This window comes from Alligator mississippiensis, chromosome 3, assembly GCF_030867095.1.
Source record: "Alligator mississippiensis isolate rAllMis1 chromosome 3, rAllMis1, whole genome shotgun sequence".
NCBI lineage: Eukaryota > Metazoa > Chordata > Crocodylia > Alligatoridae > Alligator > Alligator mississippiensis.
The window spans coordinates 67,421,893-67,433,303 of record NC_081826.1 but is presented as its reverse complement, the minus strand read 5'-3'; the positions used below and the strand labels follow the sequence as shown (position 1 = coordinate 67,433,303).

General features: G+C 41.1%; 1 protein-coding gene across 6 annotated transcripts in view; it reads right to left on the bottom strand.

Annotated features, from left to right (window-relative positions):
• Window positions 1-11,411, bottom strand: part of ASPH (aspartate beta-hydroxylase) — a 201,499-nt gene that overhangs the window by 101,168 nt on the left and 88,920 nt on the right. For 5 of the 6 annotated variants that reach the window (XM_059724050.1, XM_059724053.1, XM_059724048.1 and 2 more), the window contains 7 exons: window positions 11,037-11,072; window positions 9,020-9,082; window positions 6,535-6,558; window positions 3,426-3,464; window positions 3,282-3,323; window positions 2,362-2,409; window positions 12-56 (listed from right to left, as the gene is read on the bottom strand). In XM_059724050.1, the coding sequence (XP_059580033.1) occupies window positions 12-56; window positions 2,362-2,409; window positions 3,282-3,323; window positions 3,426-3,464; window positions 6,535-6,558; window positions 9,020-9,082; window positions 11,037-11,072 (297 nt within the window). The remainder of the gene's footprint in view (window positions 1-11; window positions 57-2,361; window positions 2,410-3,281; window positions 3,324-3,425; window positions 3,465-6,534; window positions 6,559-9,019; window positions 9,083-11,036; window positions 11,073-11,411) is intronic. The other variant, XM_059724049.1, reaches the window with a different exon arrangement.

The window sequence follows — 11,411 nt, the reverse complement described above, 5'->3', positions numbered from 1 at the left end:
AATTAACTTACCTACTAGATCATCACGTAGGTAATCTTCTGCTTGAACAGGAATTTCTGTAAATCAGAAGTTGGCAGACATTTAAAAATGAAAGAAAATTTTATTTATTGTTTTTTGTAAAATTTCTGTTGCTCAAAATCAACTGAAAAGACTCCAAAAGCCTGGTTAGAATATAATTAATTGAGGGATTCTGATTCTCACATTAACAATTCACAAGATAAAAAGTATTGTTTATAAACAGACCACAAATCATTTAGAAGCAAAACAGTTTCAAAATGAGGTAGGAAAGTCCAGGAGCATAACAGGCTCTGAATAACAAAGTAACAATCTGCAATAAGGTGTGAATAGCCAAGTACACCACTTATTTATGAATTAGCTAGCAAAGTGGTGCTCCAATTTTTCACCTTGTGGGCCAGATAGGCAGTGCCAGTGGGTTTGATCCAGCAAGCGGGGCAGGTGCAGCCGGGATCCAACCCCTCCCCAGAAGGAGGAGGAGGAGGGGTACAGCCTGGCTCAATTGGCCATGTGGGGGTGGGGCGGAGGGGGAAAGTAGAGGGGAGCCTGGCCCTGATCTGGACATGCAGATGGGGCAGGGAGCATGTGATCCAGCTGTAGTGGGTGGGGCAGGGGTGGAACAGGGTGGCTCCAATCCAGCAACAGCAGTTGGGTAAGAATGGGGTGGACAAGTGCAGGGACAGGTGTAGAGCAGCCTAATCCCAATCTGCATGTGCATGGTGGCATGGGGGCAGGAAAGGGGGAGCAGCCCTTTCCAGCAACAGCAGTTGGGTAAGAATGGGGTGGACAAGTGCAGGGACAGGTGTAGAGTAGCCTGATCCCAATCTGCATGTGCATGGTGGCAGGAAAGGGGGAGCAGCCCAGCCCTGATCTGGTGGTGCAGGTGGACAGGCCCTGTCCTGATTCTGTTGTGCTGCAATGGCCTGGGCACTGCTGGATCTAGCCAGAGATTCCACCACTTCCCTGCCATCAAATCTTCTGACCCCTGGGGATCCCTGCAGGCTGGATACCAAGGTTCGGTGGGCCAGATTTGGCTTGTGGGCCAAGGGTTGAGCACCTCTGAGCTAGCACAATTAATACAGTTTAAATGGTGCTTTTAATGTTGAAGTAAATGGGATTTGGCAAATCCATTTTCCCCATTTAAAAAACTGCCCATATTACTCATGAGCATCTCAAGCGCTTTACACTATTCTCCACTGAAACCAAAAATTGTACAGTATGCACTTACCATTCTGCCTAAGCCTGTAGATCATATATCTTGTTAAAATGACAACACACAAAATAGTCTCAAAGGTGCTGACAGACGTGGGGTAACCCCCCCCCCCCAAACAAACAACACAACACTTTACTGGAAAAGGAAGCGCAATGGTTTCATCCAGCTTGCCCAACACCTGTATAGATTGTGCGCTTCAGTGGGGCTTTTTGGCACTTTTACCTAATAGCTGATTGAATCAAAAAGTTCCACTGAAGCATGCAATCTGTACACACTTGGCGAGCTGGGTTAAACAAACGTGATGCTTCTTCTGGGCAAGCACTGTGCTAGGCATGGGGACGCAGAAAATAAAACATTTTTCAGTTTTTTTTCCATGTTTGTAAGCAGCCAAAGATGGTTACAATAGCCTGTGAAGAATAAAGCTGGAAACAGGAAGAGAGTTACATGTGAGCTTATTTCCAAGAACACACTTCCATTCCTAAGGTCCCTTTTGTACATTACATTTATGCTGTGATTAATACGTTAATTGCAGCATAAACAGCAAAGGTGTTACGTGTGTACTCAATTTTAGGTGCCATAAAATGGCAAACCAGCCATAAAATTGCTCCATGTATAAATATAGAACAATGTTATGGATGGTTTGTATGGCACCTTAAACTGAATGTGTGGCCAAGGCAACAACTGCCTGATTGGTGGTTTCTGGAACCAGCCTCAATGAGTTCCCCACCAGCTCAACAATTAGCTAACTGTCAGTTCAGGCTGGGGACCACAGCAGGGGTCTGGAACCAGCCTCACTTCCAGACCTTGGTGCAGTGTCTCACCCCAGCTCACAATCTACTAAGTATCAGAGCTGTGAACACCCAGCTTTAAACTTGCTGGTGTATGGGGAGACTGGGATCATAATTATGATTACAATCTCAGGCTCCCCCTGCACTGCCAAATAGGGAACAATTGACATCTGATCCCCAATCCCAGAATCATTCCAGGTCCCATGGCACAGTTACATGAGTATCTGCCAGGAGTCTAATTGTCATGTTATGTAAAATATTTAAAAAATAGAAGCAATAATGTGTCATTTCACATTATTTAAAAAATAGAAGCAGAGATTCAGAGCAAAAAGACACTATACAAACCTGTTTCATGAGGTTCAGCAACCACTTGGTCTTCTGTATGTTTTACTTCTGTTTGAAGGAAATTTAAAAGGTTATATTCAGTGTATGTTTGAATTTGTTCCTCTCCCAACATTCAGTATCAGAAAATATGCAAGAGTTAAATATAGACAAACTAACTGGTCAATAAAACACTAGCCAAGTGCAACAAATTATTACATGCAAGTTTAATGTATTTCCATTACAGAATGAACCACATATTAAAGAAGCAAAAATATTTCACAGTAAAATATCAACAGTATAAATAGCTAGATTAAAACAAGAATTTTCAGAACAAATGTTTTGATTCATATAGGAACAAATCCTCAGACAAAATTGTCATTCAGTTCTTTTGAAGTATTGCCTGAACCAAGAAGTAGTTATAGAGAAACATCCTACACTTGCTCCATACATGCCATCACTTAAAATTGAAGTAGTATAGCTACTTTAATGCAGAAGTGATGGGTGTATGCATTGCACCACAGCAAGGCAGCTATACTATTTCTGGTTCAGGGAATTGTCAGGCAGTACCATCACAGCATAGTATTATCTATTATTCTAGAGACACACCCAGTAAGGCTTGAAAAACGTTTTTTGTTATGAACTGATAGACATTAACTTGCCCTTTTTGGAACACTGCTTTGTATTATGTTTGATTCAAAACCTTCTTAAATTGCAATGGTTCCTGGTGACATTAAAGACAAAGATACAAATGGATTTTTTTTTTAACCAAGTCTTTTCAAGCAGTCTTCAGAATGAGAAACCTATATAATTTTGCATAGGTAAAGAAACAAGAATCTGTCTTTGGAGAATTAAAGTATCAAATATTTGTTGTACATGCTGCATGAAAAATTAAACACAGTCCTTTGCAAAACCAATTTAAAAAAAAAAGTAAACACTCATACCTAATGGCTTTTCATTTATTTCCACATCTTCAGGAATTTCACCTACAATGCAAGATTCACAAAAATATAATTAAACAGCTTTAGTGTTAACTACTCCAAACAGGTATATTTATGTGCTTTAAAGCTACAGTTTCAAAAACATACCTGGCTCTGTAGCTTCATTTATTGGTTCCAGAAGGGCCCCTGTAGTTAAGATACAAAATTTACAGCAGTGACTACAAATGACAGTACTGGCGGGGTCTAAGGTGCTCCTTATAGTGCAGTACAGTGCAGCGCAGCACAGCAAAAGAGGGGAACCCACTGACAGGGAGCTGAGGATGCAAGCCAGAGCATCTGCAGCACTGCAACCCCCACTGGTGCAGCCAGTGGGCCACATGGCCCCCAGCCACTTAGAAGCTGGACAGCCCTGCACTAGGCAAAATATGTTTTGAAGAAGGAAAATCTAAGACTTGAATTAATTAATGGAAACTAGTTTTAACAAATACACCAAATTAAATGGATGTTTAACAGGAAGCATCTTCTGTTGACACTGGATATTTATGTTGATTTACAACTATCAGTTTTCAATTCTCTTGTTTTAGTATATGCCTCAAATTTAAATATGTGCAACCACTACTTGCAAACAGGTCTTACGGCATAAGTGGAAACTAAGGGCTAGAGCAGATATTATATTTACCACATAACTAATGTGTTAATTGCATGATAAATTGTAACATGCCATATGGCTGACCAGAGAAATCCAGGGCAGCCTAAGGGCCAAAAGGGGAGCACATAAAAAGTGGAAACAGGGTGAGATCACTAAAGATGAATATACCTCCTCTGCTCGTGCTTGTAAGGAGGCAGTTAGGCGGGCCAAAGCTACCATGGAGCTGAGGATGGCAACCCAAGTAAAGGACAACAAGAAATTGTTTTTTAGATATATTGGGAGTAAAAGGAAGGCCCAGGGAGGAATAGGACCCCTGCTAAATGGGCAGAAGCAATTGGTGACAGATAGAGGGGACAAGGCTGAACTCCTCAACGAGTTCTTTGCCTCAGTGTTTCTAAGCGAGGGGCACGTTGTAGAGAGGCAGCAGCAAGGCGCCAGACTTCCATGCGTAGATCCTGAGGTGGTGCAGAGTCATTTGGAAGAACTGGATGCCTTTAAGTCGGCAGGCCCGGATGGGCTCCATCCGAGGGTGCTGAAGGCACTGGCCGACGTCATTGCAGAGCCACTGGCGGGAATATTCGAATGCTCGTGGCGCACGGGCCAAGTCCCGGAGGACTGGAAAAGGGCTAACGTGGTCCCCATTTTCAAAAAGGGGAGGAAGGAGGACCCGGGCAACTATAGGCCGGTCAGTCTCACCTCCATCCTTGGTAAAGTATTTGAAAAAATTATCAAGGCTCACATTTGTGAGAGCCGGACAGGGCAAATTATGCTGAGGGGAAACCAGCATGGGTTTGTGGCGGGCAGATCGTGCCTGACCAACCTAGTCTCTTTCTATGACCAGGTTACGAAACGCCTGGACACAGGAGGAGGGGTGGATGTCGTATACCTGGACTTCAGGAAGGCCTTCGATACGGTATCCCACCCCATACTGGTGAACAAATTAAGAGGCTGTGATGTGGATGACTGCACAGTTCGGTGGGTGGCGAATTGGCTAGAGGGTCGCACCCAAAGAGTCGTGGTAGATGGGTCAGTCTCGACCTGGAAGGGTGTGGGCAGTGGGGTCCCGCAGGGTTCGGTCCTTGGACCGATACTCTTTAATGTCTTCATCAGCGACTTGGACGTGGGAGTGAAATGTACTCTGTCCAAGTTTGCAGATGACACAAAGCTATGGGGAGAAGTGGACACGCCGGAGGGCAGGGAACAGCTGCAGGCAGACCTGGATAGGCTGGACAAGTGGGCAGAAAACAACAGGATGCAGTTCAACAAGGAGAAATGCAAAGTGCTGCACCTAGGGAGGAAAAATGTCCAGCACACCTACAGCCTAGGGAATGACCTGCTGGGTGGCACGGAGGTGGAAAGGGATCTTGGAGTCCTAGTGGACTCCAAGTTGAACATGAGCCGGCAGTGTGACGAAGCCATCAGAAAAGCCAATGGCACTTTATCGTGCATCAGCAGATGCATGACGAATAGGTCCAAGGAGGTGATACTTCCCCTCTATCGGGCGTTGGTCAGACCGCAGTTGGAGTACTGCGTGCAATTCTGGGCGCCACACTTCAAGAAGGATGCGGATAACCTGGAGAGGGTACAGCGAAGGGCAACTCGTATGGTCAAGGGCCTGCAGACCAAGCCCTACGAGGAGAGACTAGAGAAACTGGACCTTTTCAGCCTCCGCAAGAGAAGGTTGAGAGGCGACCTTGTGGCTGCCTATAAGTTCATCACGGGGGCACAGAAGGGAATTGGTGAGGATTTATTCACCAAGGCGCCCCCGGGGGTTACAAGAAACAATGGCCACAAGCTAGCAGAGAGCAGATTTAGACTGGACATTAGGAAGAACTTCTTCACAGTTCGAGTGGCCAAGGTCTGGAACGGGCTCCCAAGGGAGGTGGTGCTCTCCCCTACCCTGGGGGTCTTCAAGAGGAGGTTAGACGAGTATCTAGCTGGGGTCATTTAGACCCAGCACTCTTTCCTGCTTATGCAGGGGGTCGGACTTGATGATCTATTGAGGTCCCTTCCGACCCTAACATCTATGAATCTATATGTTCGATCAATTTATGGCACAATAAAATAGCCAACTACCTCCAAAGATGTTCCACATTCAAATTAAAGCTCAATATAAACAGTTAATGTGTGGCATGTTTGGCATTGAGCTATACCACAGCTTTAGGTCCAGGTGTGCAGGAAACAACAGCTGATGCTTTCTGCACAGGGGCCTAAAACTCAGAGATTTCAAGATAATTGAGTCAAATCCTAAAATACTGATGCGAATGAAGCATAAAACGGTTAATGAACAGACAGAACAGAGGTAAGTTTGAATAACAGTACATTTCATATTCTACTCCAGAGATCTGAGATCTATAAACTATTAACAATTTTACTGTAAGCAGTAAAAATGTTAAGAATAAACATTTGCTACTTCGGTTTACCTGGAAGAATTTTTTTGTTTTGAAACTTTCCCCCCTAGAATTCACTTTAAACTACAACAAGCAACAGATTAAGTTATTTTAAGCAGGTATATTTTAAACAAATAGTTATATTATGGAAATAAAGTACTTTGTTAAAAAAAAGTCTTTAAAGCTTCCTTTTAGACCCACAGCTGAATACACTTACTTTCATCTTCCACATCAGCCACTCCTGTTGGATGTATAAAAGCAGGAACAGAAATTTATTTTTAGAGATACATGTCCATTATCAAAGTTAAAGGTCAAAAGAACTGTTCATAAAATATAAATAGTCTAAAAATACATCCTTTTATGATGAAAAAGAACGTTCCATCTACAAGTATATATCTTATTAGGAACATACAACTGGAGGGCTTCTTTTGAGCCACTGAATCCTGTCCATTCATTTGCAGGCAACTTAAGTCAAAGCATCTCCAAAATTTCCACTTCAAATTTTTACATGCATCCATAAGCATTATAACAGAGATTGGCAACCTTTTGCTGCTGCAGGCCACTGCTTGCAACGCAGCCCCTCCTGTAGGCGCAAATCTATGCAACCCCCAGGCAGACAGCAGATGCTGAAGAGAAAAATTAAATGCAACTCATGTTCTTGTCATGAGTCCTGGGATCCTTCATAAATGTATACTCAGATGAGGGGCAAGACAACCTGGTCTGGCTCCACCTCATGGAATGTGGACTGAGGAAGGGGGCAACAGAGAGATTCTGGGTGAACTGTTTGGGGCTCCATTTGCCAGGTACTTAAAGCTGGTAAATAAACAGGACTACTGGAAATGGGAAAGAAAGGCGCAGCTAAGCTATGGGAGTGAAGAGGTAATCAAAATGTATTCATGGCTCACCATGACTTGAGAAAGAGTTGGCACTGGGGGCGGGGAAGGGGTGACTGTGCAAAGTGGGCACTACCATATATCTTATTCAGGTGTTCTACACTAACCTATTCTAATGTTAAGTTGCCCGATATGGCTTTTCCCTGCACGATGATTGGGGCAGGGAGGGATTTAACTTGTATTCAAGTAAATACAGTAAATATTAATTGTGAAACATACCCTCATAGATTCTCAGATTGACATTTTAAGTTAACTGAAAAACTCTAGCAGAAGTAGGATCAAGACACTTTATTTATAATCTTCCTGGCATAAATGAGTTTGTAAATAGAATGGAACCTTGTTAATTATTGCACACATTTGGACACACAAATGGCAGTTCACCCCTTTTTTAATCTATTCCGTTCCAGGCTGGCCGAAAAAAATCTCGAGAGAGAGAGAGAGAGAGAGACTTAAAGGAAGGGAAGGAGCAGACTCTTCTCCACTCCTAGCCTCACTGAAGACCTTACTTAAAAAGTATTTATTCTTTTAATGCAGTACACAGTAAAGCAATTGAGGAAAGTCAGTATGCTGAAGTAAGTAACCTGTAATGTATTCTTTTTCTGCAGTCTCTGATTCTGCATACACTAAAGGGGTAAAAAGCTTATCTTTCAATTATTTGTTAAAGAGTGACAATATGAAAAACATTTAAAGAACAGGGTTTGGTTTTGTTTTTTTTTGGGGGGGAGGGGGAGGTTGTTTAAACTGGACGATAAAATAAAACGCAGCATTAGATTTAATAACCTAGAAGACAAATTTAGCTTCCTCTTTACTTTCTTTCTCTTTCCTTTGTACCTGACTTATTATAGCTCCAACCACTTTTTTTTCTCCTCATTTATGTCTATAGGGTTTCTTACACAGTATTTTAATGTGAGGATAGGAATTTCCAGATGAAATCATATCAACAGTCCATCAAATTCAATATCCCATTCTCATCAGTGGTTAGAGCCACGGGGTCAAACAAAGAAAAAAGGAAGGTTATTTTTGGTAAGTGTGGGATACCCTGACCACAACTTTAGATTGTCTCAGTCTCTTTACAGTTACAGACTGGTTTAAATACAAAAATATGAAGCTTAAAATCTGTTCTAATATTTGTTACCATTAACTATTAGAATCCTTAGGTAATCTTGTTATCCAGATATAAGCCCAATTGCTTTCTGAAACTTGCTAATTTTATGGCATGCAAGACAGCCAGTTCCTCAATCTAATGGTATATCTTGGTTTGCTATTTTATATATTTTATAATGTTAAGTGAAACCAAAACAAACAGACTTTGTTGTATCTTTTCATCTGTAGACTGTTATTTAATTAGGTGATATTCCAGAACGACACAGAATCTAAAAAGAGCAACAAGTCAAAGTAGTCAATTTGGTGGTTTCTAAAACGTGAATGCATCTTCTGCAGGATGCTCCTTGCTTAACTGCTGACAATATACACTCAGTTTGCAGCAGAGGTCAACACACAACCAAGAGGTGAAAAGAGGCCATATTAAATTAGTGCGCTAACTGCCTCAAGGAACCCTGCCAAAACCATCTTAATACACAGTTAAAAAATTAATGCTATTTTATATATAGTAATAGCATGATTAAACTTTTGAATACTCCATAATATACCTAAGATGATAAACTGGAATTATGATCATTTGCATGGCCTTACCTAAGAATTACCTAATGTTAAATTATTTGTATTAACTACATCTCAATTAAATTACAATTTACTCAGTCTTAACTTTTTTAAACATTTGTCTAAATTGAGGCATCTTTCAACATGTACCTGTTGTATCAATATCATCTGTACCTGGATCCTGTATCTCAGTCTCTTCTTCATGTTTTGGTTCTAAAAACGATGGAAAATAATATTCAAAAGAGTTGGAGGCTTGAAATGCCCAAAGTATCATAAATGTATAATGTTACAGGTGGAAACCCACTCTAAATTCATTTAGTTCATTCCTCTGGCAGTCAGTATAATACCGTTCAAATGTCTTCTTTAGTACAGTTCTGGGTACTGACCATGTAGCAATTCTGCACAAACAAAGCTCTTATAAGAGTCAGTGGAAATTCCACAGGGATGCTTTTGCATCCAAAAAGCATTAGAATAAGAGGGTTCAGTAAGGAGCAGCAGTGAGCAAAGTTAAGCATAAAACACGGGCAATATCCACTCTCACGAAAAACAGCTCAGATAAAGGAAGACCTACCATTGTCTACCTTATACATAATACAGTGTATAGGATTTCCTCAGTCAAAGGAGCTTCAAATCCACATGCCCTACCTCCCAAGAGAGTGTTGTAGGCACCAGGCTAGAGACTAGGATGAAGGAACAAGCAGCTTTCTCTGGCCTCTACTGAATCTCTATCACTATGCAGAAACAAATGCAAGATTCACAGGACCAGAAAAAGAGAATGAACATGAGATAAGGACATATATATGAAAAGAGGAGAGAAGTTTTGGGTCTGCTTATGCATTTTGCATTAAAAAGTGATTGGATAAAAGACAAATAGTGTTAGGAGCAAGGACTTGAACCCAGCCTCCCCCCCTTCCCCACAGTGATAGCCTGAATCACTGGCTACTGAGTTAGGTTCCCTTGCTTGCTGGCTGGCTCAAATCTTGCATTTTGCTACACAACAGCCTAGGGAGACAGGGAAGGAAAGAGTGCTATACCTTCATTTTAGCCATTAGCTCAGTATTAAAAGGCAGTCTCAAGGGAGGTAAAATATGAGGATTTGAACCCAGTCATCCACTCTTCAAGCTAAGAGTATTCCAGTAATCCTTGTTGCTTGCTCCAATCACTAAGCTATTATAAAATAAGTTAAAGATCATCTTAACCTACTTCTGCAGCCAAGTTTTGGAAGAGTAAACTAGTTTTCTACATCCAGGGGATGATTTAAAGTACCTAATTGGTGGAGAGGGTTCAGCTCTATGATTCCTAGCACCCCATAAATGCCTAACTCAGTACTGAAAAACAGGTATTTAAAAAGCTAGATATTAGTGGCATTTTAGACATATTTAAGGCTTTCCTTATTGGCTATCTTGGGTATCTCCCATGACTCAGCAGGCTGGTTACTGTAAAACCTATTTGGAGGTGTCTAATTCCCCCTTCAGCTCTTTGGTTTTGTGAATTCAATTCTATAAATTAAGGCTGCTTGCAGACATTGGGGGGAGCAGGGTGGAGAGGGTGGAAGAGAGAGACTGCTTTACTGAAAACAGCAGCACATTACTAAGACCCACCTCTGCAGTGTCTGTATAGATCAGAAGCTTCAGCAGGACTTTTTGGCTACCAGATAAAAGCTCCAAAAAAGCCCTACTAAAGCACTTGATCTATACAGATGCTGCAGCGCCAGGTTGAAATAATGCATTAATTTCTGAACTTGAGCTGGGCTTGGCACAGGAGCGTGCCAAATTCAAAGTTAAGTGCAGTATGTTTTTTTTTCACATCTGCAAGCAGCCTAAGTGCCTGAAGATTAGATGCAACACCCAAGCGCCCTCCTAAATGTAAGTGTTTATTTTTAAATAAGGAAACAGCAATTTGAATAGAAAAATTTAAGTTAGTTCTTACTCCTGAAAATTATGTTGTTAGCACCCATTTTTTTTGTAATTTTCTTGTAACAAATATGTAAGTATGTGCAAAGCTCAAATAATGTATTTCAATTGAGCAACACCATTAAAATTACATTTTCAAAAGATACCTTTTGAGAGGGAAAATGGGCTTATAAAAACCAGTGAATTATTAACACAACAGAAAATGTAATCTTTATTATGACCAATATTTTCAATAAAGATGATGGCTGTTATACCATGTTCTTCATTGTAGTCTTCCTGTATCACGTCTTCTGTAAAAATTAAATTAATGTTCAAGTCAGAATTTTAGGGGTAACAAAACAACTAAAAATAATCCAAGAAAGTATCCAAGATCAACATGATTTATTAAAAAATAAAATTCATAAATGCTTTAAAAGTATTATTGAGAACCTAATTCAGGCTTAGGGGTGTTGGTTGTAGCCATGTTGGTCTAAAGGACATGGGGCAGACAAAGTTCTTTGGGTAAATCTGATATCTTTTATTAGACCAACTAAAATAGTTGGAAAAATTCTTTTTTGCAAGCTTTCGGGTACAAACACTAGGCCTGTGCAAGTAGGCAGCTATTCGATCTGGCTTCAGATGCCAGGGAT